Raw genomic sequence first — 14,722 nt, forward strand, 5'->3', positions numbered from 1 at the left:
GGTGGTATGTCTGCAGTCCCAGCTACTAGGAAGGCTCAGGCAGGAGGATCACAAATGTGAGGTTAACCTGGACAACTTAATGAGATTCTGTTTCAAAATTTTAAAAAAGGACTTAGAATATAGCTCAGTTTGCCTTGGGTCCGACCTTCAGTATTACAAAACACTTACATGTGCAGAATAGAAGATGACCAGAGGCAGAACAAATGGAAGCAAGGAAACCAGGAAGGAGTCCATTCCGTGTGTATTAGATATGTCTACATGCGTATGTTTATTGCCAGGGTTCTCTGCCACTTGCCTCCATGGCTATATTCTTCTCTTTTTATTTTTTATTTATTGTCTTTTTCATTTTTATTGGTACCGGGGATCAAACTCACGACCGCCTGCTTGCAAGGCAGGTACTTATGCCGCTGAGCTAAATCCCCAGCCCCTATTCTTCTTTTTAAAAAATGTGGTACTGGGGACTGATGCCAGGGTCATTACACTGAGCTACATCCACCAGTGCTTTTTCCTTTTGAGACAGGGACTGGCTAAGTTGCCCAAACTGAGCTCAAACTCACTCCTCCTGCTTCAGCCTCCCGGAATGTTGGTATTACCAGTGGCTCACCACATTCTTACTGGGAGGCTTCAATCCAAAGATCTGGTTTTATGTAGTGGTTATGGGTATGGGCTGTGGACTCAAGTCCCTGCTTTGTCATTTACTTCTATTCCTGGGCTAATGACATCAACTCTCTTCTGTCTTGATTCCTTCATTTATAAAACAGGGATAGAAAAATCACCTATCTCCCAGAGTAACACTAAAATAAAACAAAATAAATTGTGCTTACTAGCATGATATCTGCTATCTACAAGCTCAATACATAGCTCTCTCCAAGGCTGTCAGAGACAGAAAACTTTGCCTCCTTTAAGGGTCTGGGGGACCCCGGAGGCCTAATGATCCCTCAGCTCCACTTGTACCACAGCACTCAGTTTATTCACACTTGCCACAGGCACTAGAATCTCCTAGAGTTCCTGTACTAGGCCAGGGCATCAGCCACAGCAGCTACTTGTCTCACTTACCTTTCACTGTAACTTGAGCTGTGGCCTCAATCATGCCCAGCGAGGAGATGGCCACACAGGTGTAGTTGGCGGAGCGCATGACATTGTTGAGCTCCAGTACATTGCGGCCAACTGGCATCTCATCCTCCTTGGTGAGCTCCTCAGCTCCCATCATCCACTTCACATAGGGCATGGGTGCACCCACTGCGACACATGTCAGATTCACACTGCCACCTGGCATCACCTCCTGGCTGCTGGGAGGGATGGAGAAACGAGGAGCCACACGGCGCACTGTGAAAGGAGGGAGAGAGGTACTCACAGGCCAGGCAGGTCACGAGGGTAGACAGAAGGGCAGGGGCCCCTCATTCAAGAAGTCCCCCCGTCAGAGCCCAGCCCAGGCTTGGAAATAGGAGGGGTGGCATCCCCAGGCCATGGATCATCATCTCCCACCCTATTTTGGGCTAGAAGCAGCCCCTGCATTCAGCTCTCACATCCAAGCTCCCATTTTACATCCTAGGTAAATGAGGCCCAGAAAGGACCATGGATATATATGGACATAATGTAAGATCCAGGCCTGGTCAGGACAACTCAAGCTACCCTCCAGTGACAGCCCCTGCTTGCCCCTGTCCTAACTCCCCATGTGTCTCCAGAGGGGCTCACTGGAGTGCCTAGGGCAAGGGTCCTCAGAACATGGCTGGGGTGGGCAGCAGGTCAGTCTAGGAGTGACAGAGCCACCTTCTCTGGGGTCACTGCATCAACCTCCATGGCCCAAAGGAAGAAAAGAGGAAGTGGCATAATCACCTGCTGGGCTTCAGCCATGCTCAGGGGACAACTTGATGACCTAGGGTAGAGGCTGCCTCTTAGGAGGGCTGGGCCAGGGCTAGGACCAGGGCCAGGGTTGAAGTGGGCCAGGGATGTGGTCCACGGGCAGGATGGGCATGATGATGGCAGTAACATGATGAGGATGCCGAACAGATGGCTTTCTGTGTCAGCGAACAGGGTCTCAAGGGGAAGAGTGGCTGTGCTTCGCCACAACCTCCAGCCTTGGACTCCCCTGACCAGAAGCTGTTCTGAACTTCTCACTCCAAGGTGCAACTTAAAACTACCCCATGAGGTTGCAAGCTTGGTACGGACATTCACCAGAGCATGCCAAGTGGGAAGCCACATACAGCCATGCAGGCATGCAGATCAATCATGTGGTGGTGGACAGAGGCTTGGGTATGTCCTACATGAGCATCCTTATGCACTGGAGAAGACAGGGAGCAAGGCTAAGTGACCCACTGACACCACTGACAGTACTGGTTTCTAAGCCCCGGCATGCAGAGCACTTGTGGTACCACATCAGGAGTACCTCATGCAGTCGCAGATTACACAGAGCTGGAAACAACTAGAACAACCACCGGCTCAGGGATCAAACTAGTGCCCAGAGGCTCAGCAAGTCATCTGGGCCTCTCAGTGCTGTATCTTTTAAGTCTCTATTTCTCTACAAATACATGGGTGATGGCCATCACCATCACTCCCTGAGTACCTGTAGGGAGGTACTTCATTGGTCTTCCTTATTCTGCCCACTCCCCTAGCTCTCTATATACATCACAGACTCGTCTTTCCCCCGTCTAGCAAGCTACTGCATGGTTCCCCAGTGTTTCTCTACTGCCTACAAAGCTTTGCCGAGCACTGCTTCCAGTTCCTTCCACAGCGTGCCACACTGTGAGCCTCCAGAAACAGTCACACCAGCAGTCCTTTGAGCGAGCCATGATGACTGACTCAGTACCTCTGAGCTCACAGGGAGAGCAGTGTCTTGCGGATGTCCAGAGTTCTGCTTTCTTCCAGAACCACTCCCTTTTCTCTTCTATTCTTTGGCTAGGCATCAAATCCAGGGCCTTACACATGCTAAGCAAGTGCTTTACTGCTGAGCTACAGCCCAAGACCTATCCTCATTTTCTTTACAAAGAGCACTTTTCCTCCATTTTCAGGACATGGGGTTTGTGGCCCAGACCTGGCTAACAAGAACCAATCTTTGGCCATTTTTTTTGGATTTTGGTATGTTTTTTATTCTTTTAGAATTTTGTATACTGACACAGAAGTAAAAGAAAATGACTGAAACTTAAATGTAAAAACTTTTAAAAATTCAATCCATAATTTTACATGTTCACTTTACTTACATGTCAGTGAAAAATCACCAACTACTGTGAAGGCAGGACATCACAAACTTTTTCATCACAAATGAACCAAAAAATAGAAAGTATTTCAAAAAAATATACTCCAAATGTGAAGAGAACTGCTTCCTTGGTGTCTTCACATCCTTCTCTTCTGTGTACTTATGTATAATACATTGTTTCCTCAGATACACGCATTCCCATACTTATTCTTGAGTTGTCCGTTTACATACTTTTCGGTCTGCTCTAGGGCTATATTCATATAGCCATCCAGGCAAGCCAGGACCCCTCGATAATCCACTCCAGAATTTAATTTGACCACAACTGGCCTTCCGATGATTTGCTTTAAGAAGTCACTAGGAGTTTGCTTCCGCAGACTCATTTTAACTAACTTGGAAGGCAGGAAACCTGAGTTCTAATTCCAGCTCTGTTACTTAATTAGTTGTGTGACTTGAGTAACTCATCCTTTCACCTCTCACGGCCCCAGGTTTCTCATCTAGCGGCCTGGACCCAGAACCCTACTCCAGGCAGCTCCCGAAGCCAGCCTCCGCGGACGCTCACAGCGAAAGCCGAAACCCAAATCTTTGGCCATTTGTACAAACTATCAGAAAAGTAAATTACTCTTACTATGGGGTAGCCAAGCTTAGAAAGGCTGGGACAACCTCTCCCAACGCATAGGAGAACCTGCTCAAGAACAAAGAAGTCACCAGCAGAAAGCACAGCTTGCAAACAAAGACAGACGAAGCCTGATGAAATTGTTTAAATACCTGGTTCTGGCCCTACTCCCCACATCAAATCTATTTCTACAGTTTTTAGTTTTGTAACATGTTCTGCTATGAGACACTTGTTCTGCTATGCCATTGTAAGTGGGTTGCTGTCATCTGGCCTAATGCTGAGAGTCCACACTGACGGTAACAGCATGCCATAGACACAGCAGCTCTCACTGCAGAGAATAGATGGAGCTTAACTGGCAAGTATCCAGTAGCAACAAACAGTCCCCTTCTAGCACCCTTTTAACCTAGTAAAAGGTAAAGCCAGCAAGTACCACAGCTGTCACCACACTGGGGTGCAGGCGCTCCTTTGGCTCCAGCACTGGACTACAAGGCAGGTGCTGGGAGGTGAGGCACAGGTGGATAGGGTCCCAGCACAGCACAGCAGCCACTACTGGCCAGTTCTCTGTCCTCCCAACTAGTGGCTGCCCCATTTCCTCTTGGCCAAGGGGCATGAGAAGAGGTTCAAGGGGAAGCCACTCTTGAGGATTACTATGCGGGAAGGTTCTCACACCATCATCTCCTAATTACAGATATGGGAACAAACTTAACACTAACATAGGAAGTGGTATGCCCATTTTCCTATTCATAGTATTAGTAGATCTATGTTGTCAAAAACGTACCCATCAGAGCCCTGGTGATAAAACAGACCCAAGAGGCTACAGGGAGAAGCTAAGACTGGGAGAAGATGCAGCTCCAGCTGGTACATGGAAGGGACTTTAGCAGCCTGTGCCCAGGGAGACATCATAACTCTAGCCAATGGAAGAATCCTGAGGCTACATCAGGTCCCTAGATGCCAGAACCAACAGCCCAATGAAGGAAATAGGCTCTTGCCTAATAAACCTTAGGGTCAAAGCTAAGCAGCTCAGAAATGTGACTGCACTTTACCTCCAGAGAGCTGCTGGACGACAGGATTCTCAGGCTCCATTATAGACCTTATGAATCTGCCCTGGAGATCACCCCAATCTCCTGAGCCACTTCTTTAAAAGCATCTGATTCTAGGCAGTGTCAGTAAATTGAGGCCCTGAGGGAACTGACAATAAGAATGGTTTTGCTTTTACATTTCCCTCCTGGATGGTGGTACAGAGGATTCCAGAGGCTGGGGCTCAATGTCAGGTCAGATACGACCTTTAAGGTCATCCTACCACAAAAGGATCTCAGCCTCAGAGATCCCCAGATGTAGCACCTTCATCTTTCACAAGGACACAGAGCTCCGGACATAAGACAAAAAATCCTGGAGTGCAGTTTCCTGCATCTCATACTCATCTTTCCCGTGGGCCGGGGAGGTTAGCATGTATATAGAGAAAAGGTAGGGGAAAAACAGGCGAGAGACAAGCTTCTAGTATTCCCAGTGTGATGGGGCCTCACTACAACAGCCAGGACTGACGGGTACCTCACTGCAGTAGCCCCACCACCTTCTCCTGCTGTCATAAATGCAAGGCCTCCAAAAGGAGCAGGACTCACTCTGGACTCAACCAACAGCAAGGAAGTAAAAACTGGGGCTGGGAAAAATGCACTTAAAGTGTAATCTCAGGCTCCAACAATGCCGGTCTATTACCGTTCCCTGTGCATCCTTAGTGCTGACATTTTATAGACAATTTCCCAAACAGGGCCCTGCCATTTCTGGATTATATTTCAGCTGTAACTTTTAAGTCTAATTATTTGCGCTGACAACCCCCTATAATAGGGCAGTGCAGCGCCCAGAGGCATCAGCATTCAGAAGAGTGACAGCCTAATCACAGGGGGAGGCAGCCCCGCAATCTGCATTCACTCTCGGAAATTTCTCTGATGAAAATAACACAACATTAAGGAGGGGATAAGGGGTAGGATCCACTGTATCAAGATAAAATAACTCTTTAATAAATAACCTTGTGGCTGCTGCAGAGCAGTAATTAAATGCTGGCGCACCCAGTACACAGTTTTAAGTAAAGCTGGAAAAATGTAAGATGCAATTATCAGCGCCAAACAAATTACCAGCCCAGAAAATCCCCCTGGAATATTTAGAAACTCATTTCTCCTTCCCGTTAAATATTTGTGCATGTGCTTATTTCTGGTGGGACCATATAGGGTGGGGGTGGAGTGGGGTAAGGGAAGGGACAAAAGATCCAGAGGATGCATGAAGGGAAATAGGGGGAGTGGTTAAGGGTTGGGCTGTCTGCTGATGACTGTTTTCTGAACACCCAGGCAGATCTCCCTGGTCAGCAAAATGGTGTAACCAAAATGCCCCAGAGCTCAGAAGTGCATATGGATGGATGCTTGGGGCTGATATCTGAGCCCTGTCTGCAGCCCTCCTTTCCAAGGCGCCCTCTCTCCCACAGAGGAAACTCAAGCCACAGCACATGACGCAGAGGGGACCAGGTGGCTTGGGTCTATTCCCTGTGGCTCAGGTTGTCCTCTACTTCAGCTTTGAACCCTCAAAGCCCAGTAGCAGGACAGTCTCCTCTGATACCTCACATCATGTGACACAGAATGATAGCCAGCCCAGCACTAGGGTGGGCGGCTGAAAACTGAGCTCCAACCTGATGGCTCTGGACCTGGCTTGGGTTAACTCCAGGAGGCCCTCCTAGCTGAGGCTGAGCCAGGAGCCACTTTGAGGCTCCCACACATCCTCGTTAGGCTGTGCTGACTGCTAGGTCACCCCAGGTTTAGGTAACTTGGGTTTGAACTCTCAGTGTCAGCACCAATCTGAGGACACTCCACCTGCAGATAGACCTGGGGCAAGAGGCTCAGGCAGAGAGGCCTGAGCCGGTGGGATGATACGAATTTGGATTTGGGAAAAGACAACAGTGGAGGAACTTGCAAGGAGCCAAGAAGATGCCACTCACCCTGAGGCATGGACACAAAACTCCCCAGGGCCGACCAGGACTGGTTTTGACTTTACACTGGCCCTCCTTGGCCTGCCTCCTCAAGCCTCAGGGAGGGTTCCAGAGAGTTTGAGGATAACATAGACACTGCAGAACTTCTTTTTCCGTCCCAAAGACTTAGGACTTATGAAGGACGCAGTGGACAGAGCAAGGGCATGCATGCACTGGGGATATAAAGGAACAGCCTACACTGTATGAGCTTCTTCCCTTTGTTTCCTCATTGTTTGGTTTCATTTAGGCAAGCACAGCCTCCATATAAGTGGAAGATTGTGGAAGGCTCCCCAGGTACATGCCTAGCACTATAGCTCCCATGGCTCCCTCTGAACCTAACACCCCCAACCACTCCTAAGCACCACCCAAGGCAAACAGCTAGTCCGGCCCAGGGACAGAGAGTGGGTAGAGCTTGTGCCATGCAACTTGCCAGCCCTACCACTCCAGCAGGGGAGGCCTGCTAAGGGGACATGCAAGACACATGGTGCATCAGGGAAGCAAGCAGCAGAAGCATGCAGGGCAGAGGGCCTGCCCACCCATCCCAGGTCCTGCCTGCCTGTCAGCTGGCCCAGCAATGACAAGCAGAGGCTGATGAGCGGGCAGGCATAGCTGGAGAGAGCATGAGGGAGTTGACCAAGCCCGCTGGTCCCTACTGACGGGTACATCCCATCGACGGGCGAACTGTAGATGGGTAAGAAGTGAAAAGGACCAACCTTCTCGCTGATCTGATAGATGAGAGTTTGGGTTGATGGCAGAGTGCGATGAGGATGAGGAGGGAATAAAAAAAAGACAAGGAAAAACACAGAGAGAGTAAAAACAGGCCAACCTTCATCTGCCCACACAGCACGGAGACAAGACAAGACTCCTGTGCCCCCTCGCACACACACACGTGCACACCGTGCACATGGATCATGCCACTCACAAAAGACTCAAGACTCATGAAGGACACAGTGGACAGGGCAAGGGCCCTCCGGCATGTGCCAGGGACGCTGAGGGCAGGACCAGGAGAGGTAGAAATGGAGCACAGGCCAGTCTCCATGCCTCACACACACTCCACGGCTCTGACAGGCCCGGTGAACTGGGCTCTGGGGTCAGGGCACACCCACCCAATACACGAGCCACTAGAACCCCGCCACCTTGAGGAAGCCCCCCACTGCATGACATCAGTGCGAGGAACACATTTGGGCACCTATGGGGAAAAAACAGGAGGTGTTGCCTCTGTTTCGGGACACTGTGGCCTGTCAGCCAGGTCACTGAGACAATGGGAAGGCTGATCCCCTGGTGCAGGTAGGCCACGCTCTGTGCAGGGCGGACTACACCCTGCCCTGGACAGCTGCACACCAAGACCTGGAGAAGAAAGTCACTGTGGATGGAAGGAGAATGAGTCACTCGGGAAGGGAGTCAGCTGGTGACAGAGAAAGAGGCTGGTCCACCCAACAAGCCTGGGCCTGCTAGACTGTGGGTGGAGCTGTGGGCAACTGTGAATAAAATCAGACGCAACTAACTGCATGATATATTCCCCACCTCCCCCAGTGCCACCCCAATGGCAGCCAGGGCAGACGACTTCAGGTACTTCCTGTGCCTGGCATTATGCCATGAGTTTTACACACACAGTCCCATACTGTTGCAGCCACAGTCTCGAAAGGCAGTGGAGTCCTAAGAATCTGGGGGACGGGGAAAATATGTGAAGCAAACACTGAACCAAGTCTGAGTGGGAGACAAGTCTGGCAGGCCAATGGATGCAGAGGAAGAGGAGTCAGAGACAGATGGTGACAAAAGCCAGCAGGAAGCTGTCAATTCAGAGCACTGGGTCTCAACTGGGCTGAGTTCCCCCTGGGAGGCATGTTGCAATGTTGGGAGACAATTTGGTGTTGGTTTGACTAGGGAGTGCTACAGGTGTCCAGCTGGCCAGGGACAGTACAAAACCTGGAAGAGAAAAGCATTCCCCTATCCAAATGTTAACAGTGCTGAGGATGTGAAACCAGGCATGGGAGTACACACCAATCAGGACGTGGAAGCTTGGGTCCTAAGAGAGCTTTCCTGCTATGGAAAAAAGCCTCAAAGCCACTGTGCAGGGGCACAGGTGGGGCCAGCAGGCAGGGTGGCACTGGGGACCTTCTCACGGCTGTCCATCTTTGGGGTTCAGAATACAGAGCTCATAGCTAGCATGATGCAGGCTGTCCCAGAGGAGCTGGGGTTGAAGGCAATGGGTTTTTGAGGCACAAGATGAGAAGGAGTAGGGACACCAGGAGCAAGGGTCCCAGGCAGCAGGGCTTTTCAGATGTTCAGAGTATCTGGCAAGACAGGAGGGCTCTCCAGGCCTATTGGGCAGGTTGCTCTTAACAAAGCAGGGCAGACATTAATCCAGATATGGTGTGGACATGGAGCAGGACCTGGGGACAAAGGATTGGGAGTGTTCAGGGGAGGAGGGTGCACATGAGAGAAAAGCAAGAGCCAGGTCGGTGGTTTTAGCATCCCTGGCAAGAGGGATTGAAACTAAAGCAACTCCCACACTCAACAGTCCTGGAGTAGAGCCATGAAGGTGAATTAACACCTGTGGGGTGGGGAGACGGGTCACACCAGGCGCTAGGCAGGGCTCTGCCCGAGCCCCCTGGGTATGGACAGTAGGGCCCCCTAAACAGGGCTGCTCTGAGAGAGTTAAGGCTTCCCAGGTCAGCACTTAAGCTGTCAGCTGAGTCCAGCTCCAAAGAGAACATCACTGCCCCACCTCTGGGGCTGAGGCCAGTGTAACAGTGAGTTCAGAGAATGCAATTCCAATAAGAGGACAACACAGGGCCCATTGGCCTTGGGTCTGGACTGTGTCCTGCCTCAGTATTCCTTCCAGCCGCCCACCACAAGAGACATGCTATATGGCCATCCCCACACAACCTGCAAGAGGCAGGCCCCTTGTCTCTGTGGCCACATGCAGACAGGGCTTCTTTGCTGTGGCCAAGGACCTTCACATTCTTGATTCCAGTCTTTTGGAAATGTACTAGGTAGAAAAGACATACACTCATGATGCTTGGGATAGGAGGCAGCTGGTTTCTGAGAAAAGGTCTTTCTAGCTGCTAATTTTTTTTTTTTTTTTTAAATCAGTCAAGTCTGTCTATCTGGGTCTTGCTATGTAATTTAGGCTAGCTTTGGACTCACTATGTACCCTAGCCTGGCTTCAAACTCAGAGCAATACTCTTGCCTTAGCTTCCCAAGTGCTGGAATTAGATTTGCATTGCCCCACCTGGTTTTCAGCTGCTAATCTCTCAGATGGGGCTCATTAGTCCCCAATGCCTCTGTCAGAAACTTAACCTAGATCAGTGAACAATAAAGGTTGTACTGTTTACAACTCCGTCCCTCTGGGCCATCTGGGAGGTTCTGGGGCTTCTGGCTTCTTTCTCTCTGATGTTGTCAACCCAGCTGAGCCTTGAGGAGCAGGATACCTGTCTCAAAGAGGGCAGTGGAGACTTTTCACCTCGCACCAGCTCCCATGAAGTATCTTCCCTTGTCTCTGAGATAGTTTGCTCATTACAGATCTTCTATAGTTGATGAGTCCCCAAGTGGTCTCTCCAGAATGACCCTGTGCCAGCATGCATTGGACTCTCAAAAAGTATATGCTGGTGCACAGCCTGATTTTCTCTGTCCTCATCAAGCAAGTCTGACCAACGGCCCTTAACAGTAGCAGGCCACTGCCCTCACCCTAGCACTGCACATTGCAGTGACAGTTAGTGACCTCCTTAATATGAAGCTGAACTATGCATTTAGGTGATGAAATTATCACTGCAAAGAGGCTGAATCTCCTTCCTTTCTGAACACTCTGAGTAGGGATGGCTTACTTTTTAATGACATCCACAGGTATAGGAGAACTGAGGGACAGTGGGGGAAGCCAGGGCTTCTAGAGCCCCTTCTGGGCATGATGCACATCAGACCCACTGTGAAAGGGACAAAGAGTGGTCAGTTTTGGTCACCAGTGGGCTAAGAGGCCCCTTCTACTGAGTGAAAAAAAACCACGTGATCCACTTAATCTCAATGAAGAACACCAGAATACACTAGGTGTTCACCCAAGGAATGTACCCACAAGGACACTCAGCCTCACTCCAATACCAGGGCTTGGGCTGGTGATAAAGAGCACAGCAGCCTCCTCCAGAAAGGTCTCAAGGTACAGATTTGCTGGTCCCATGCTTGAGGCCTAACTGCACTAAAGCCCAGAGCCCTGCTGGAATAGATGGGAGGAAAGCAAGGCCAGGTGCGCATGTTTATATACAAAGTCGCACACACACACACACACACACACACACACACACACACACCCCCAGAAACAACTGGAAGGCTCTAGACTTCCACAGGGCTCCAGGACCATGCATCAAGGACCTGCAAGAGATATGAACATTCCCCAGAGGGGCTGTTTCCCCACAAACTTGCAGGGAAGGAAGGCAAGCAGTGGTGGACTCAAGGAGCCTGCCCAGGGGGGCTGCTGCTGCTGCAGAAAGAAGCAGGAAGGAGACAGGGCCCACGGCAGTCCCTTGAGCATCTGCATCAATGGCTCCAGACAGTGTGCCTGGCAGGTGCTGCTCAGCTCCGTGTGACAGAGGCCAGGCACTGCCGAATCCTTACCTCGTACATACAGGTTCGCGGGGGCCGAGTAGCGTGTGCCTGCCGAGTTGGTTGCCACACACTCGTACTTGCCTTGGTCTGACTCCTCACTGCTCTCAATCTGCAAGGCACCTATGGGGACACAAAGGGAGAGGTCAGCCATGGTCTATGTTGAGTGTGGCCTGGAGCATGGGGGGTCTTGACAGCATCTGCAGCTTTTGTGGGATAGATGCTGCAGCTCACATGGGCCACACCCTAGCAACTGTGTTTCTTCTAAGTTCTCCCTGATGAGCCCAATGGCATCCAGGCAGGAGCCAAGGACTGTGCTTCTGAGTATTATCTCCTCTACCCCGCCACCAGGGGCTGCAACCTACCCCCAGCTCCCCTGAGTATCAGTCCTGCTCCCACCAGTCCTGGAGTCTGCTTGCCAGCGATCGTTCTGTCTGTGCTCCTGGCAACAATCCTTCCAGGCAACAATCCTTCCAGGCAACTTGGGAGCCAGGTGTAAGAGAGGCCTACAGTACTGCCAGCCAGCAAGTAGTGTCCTCCTGGGGTAACTGTCTGCCCCCTCCAGGAAGGAAGGGGTGGCCTGGTGGCCTGATGCTCCGGACCCCCCCCCCTCCTCCCACTCCACCCCAAGCACACTGCCAGCCCCACCCATTCCAGCTTCTCTCAGCCTAGTCCTGCTAAAGTGCTTCGACCCACCACGGCTCCTGCATAATTCAAGAGGTTAATGGAGGCTGGAGCTCCTGCTTGGGGCAGCACCCTGAGGGGCTGCTCTGGCCACAGACAGACAGACAGGAGCCAAGATGTGATGGGGGAGGGACAGTTGAAAAGGACCCTTCCAGAAGGTGGTGGAAACTTGGGCTTGGGGGCTGGTCCAGGTGAAGAAGTCAAAGTGGAGGACCATTATGGCAGGTAAAACCACTTGCCTTCACCAGCCCCAGGCCCAGGAATTAACTGAAAAACAAAAAAACACAAAAACCCCAAACCAACAAAACAAAACAAAACATACCAGGCAAGCTATATGTAACAGTAAAACCCATAGGGCATAAGCAACTTGCCCCTCCCCAGAACAATCTGACAGACAATTACACCCACACAGGACAGTCCAATGGACAGTTAACAACCTCCACAGGATGAAATCTGACAGAAACTACTTCCTGCACAGAACAGCCAGACTGACCCTAACAGCCCTTAACTCCTGCCTCAGGGACCTGGCTAATGACTGATGATCACACCCAAACAGGACAGACAGAACCTGCCAGGCCTCACCTAGTAACTAGGCAGGAGCCCCAGAAGAGTTCCACGCCACGTGGCCCCAGCCCAGGCCCAAAGGGAAGAGTACTATGGGCCCAAGCTCTACCCACTTCAGTCTAACATCCTCTTCTGCCACATAGACAGGGCAGTAGGAGAGGCCATGAACACTTAAGGAACTGGAGATGGGGGAAAATGATGATGCCACCTGTGCAGGACAAGGGGCTTGCCTGCCCTCCCTGGTAGTATGAGGGAGGATCAGAGCCCAATACACAGACCAAACACCATCTCCTGAAAGAACAGTCTTGATGAACACCTAGCAAGGCATGTTTATGGGATGGATGGACACTACTACAGAAAATGTTTATTCCAGCAGGTAAGGGTCAGTCCCTGGATGATGAGGGGCCCTGGGGTCAGCTCATCAGGGGTTCAAGGTAAGGCTGGTACCACAGACTGGGAGCAGGAAGTGGTACTCAAGTGCAACCCTGCCCATGGGAGAACGAGAACCTAAAACCGAGACTGGCCAGGAGACCCAACACAGGATCTGTGCGTATCTGCATATAGAAACCCTAAACCTGGTATAACACCGAGATCTAGCAGAAGGGGATGCAGTTAACCTGTACTGAGTGGATGTGCAGGGAGACCCGGAGCAATAAGGCTGGGGGATTCAAAAGATACGGGGTGAAATCCTGTCCTCCAGACGATGGACAAGATGCCACACAGGGACAAAACTGCTTTCCCCTACCCCAACTTCCACCCCGAGCACCCTGGCTTTGAATTCTGAAGGCCTGAATGTGCCCACAAACATTAAGGAATATGTGAGGAGAAAATGGCAGGATAAAAATGGAAGCCTCCATGTTATAGGATATCTGCTGTATGGGAGACACTTCATTCTGTCTTCTTAATTCTCATGGCCTTGTGTGCACCTGGCCTTGTCCTCCACTCAGAGGAAGAAACAGACTTCTGAAAGTTGATCAATTTTTGAAGGTCATACAAGTGATGAATTAGGCTTAAACCCAAACCTTTTTGAGACAGGGTCTTGTTAAGCTGACAGGCTGGGTTGGAACTTATACCTCTTCTGCTTCAGCCTTCCAGAGTGCTGAGTTTACAGGTGTATACCACCACACCTAGCTTTTTGTCTGTTTTTCAAGATAGGGTCCCACTACGTATGCCAGGCCACCCTTGAACTTGCAATCCTCCTATGTCAGTCTCCCCAAGGACTGGTATTGTAGGTGTACATCATCAAGCCTGGCTTGATAGCTTGTTTTCTAACCACCAGGTTATAAGGCAATACTGCATAAAGGTCATATGGCAGGACTCCAAGCTGGTATGTCTATTTTCATGTTGTCACCCAGCATCTAAAATCTGGACCACTAGACATTCTTCCTAGTTCTTGCTGGGCTGAAGAGATTTGCAGAACAATTCTCACTTGACTACAGGATCAAGATATTAAAGAACAAGTCAAAGAATACTTAAGGATCCTAAGAAAAAGGAGGCTCTCAAAGGGAAGGTGAGGTGTGGTTGTGTTTCCCATCCATGGCCAGCCTTCGGACAGACTGGGCTTCACTCCTAAGGGGGTGGTGTGGAAGACCCAGCAGCATGGCCTGCTACCCAGGGGGACTCAGCTGGTATCTCCACAAGTCAGACTTGCAATGAATGATTCCACAGGAGGGAATGACTGAGAGTGGCGGTGTGTGGTGTTGGGGTGTCAGGGCTGGAGTTGGAGATGGAAAGGCTGGAGAGGTCGGGATGGGGATGGGGAGGTGACGGACTGGACGGGATGGAGTGGAGGTGACGGCAGTGGTGTGGTGTGGCGAGATGCACGGACAGCATTCTTACCTCTGATTGGTGAACCACCTGGTGAGGTAATTTGAATGCAAATAAGATCAGAGAAAAGCATTAGTACAAAAGGAAGGAAAGCCACATAAAGCCAAATCAGATAAAATAAAACACAAGGAAAGGCCTTATATATATGGAGAACTTGAGGCCTAAGATCAGCCCACATAGTGATGTGTGAGCAAGCACCAGGCTGGGCCAGGTGAGTTGTAGGTGAAGCTGTGCCCCC

The 14,722-nt window shown here is 50.5% G+C and overlaps 2 protein-coding genes across 17 annotated transcripts in view; both read right to left on the reverse strand.

Annotated features, from left to right (window-relative positions):
• Positions 1-14,722, reverse strand: part of Ptprf (protein tyrosine phosphatase receptor type F) — an 85,984-nt gene that overhangs the window by 30,909 nt on the left and 40,353 nt on the right. For 9 of the 16 annotated variants that reach the window (XM_063236319.1, XM_063236321.1, XM_063236317.1 and 6 more), the window contains 3 exons: positions 14,497-14,514; positions 11,422-11,532; positions 1,057-1,326 (listed from right to left, as the gene is read on the reverse strand). In XM_063236319.1, coding sequence (XP_063092389.1) covers positions 1,057-1,326; positions 11,422-11,532; positions 14,497-14,514 — 399 coding nt within the window. The remainder of the gene's footprint in view (positions 1-1,056; positions 1,327-11,421; positions 11,533-14,496; positions 14,515-14,722) is intronic. The other 7 variants (XM_063236320.1, XM_063236313.1, XM_063236322.1 and 4 more) reach the window with 1 other exon arrangement.
• On the reverse strand, positions 1,333-11,403 carry LOC134473052 (U6 snRNA-associated Sm-like protein LSm6). The gene has a single exon (XM_063236328.1). It carries the CDS (start codon positions 3,571-3,573, stop codon positions 3,376-3,378), a length of 198 nt encoding a protein of 65 aa, XP_063092398.1. The 5' UTR covers positions 3,574-11,403; the 3' UTR covers positions 1,333-3,375.

This window comes from Cavia porcellus, unplaced genomic scaffold (assembly GCF_034190915.1).
Source record: "Cavia porcellus strain 051 isolate PalLab524CR breed Dunkin Hartley unplaced genomic scaffold, mCavPor4.1 scaffold_25, whole genome shotgun sequence".
In the NCBI taxonomy this organism is placed as follows: Eukaryota; Metazoa; Chordata; class Mammalia; order Rodentia; family Caviidae; genus Cavia; species Cavia porcellus.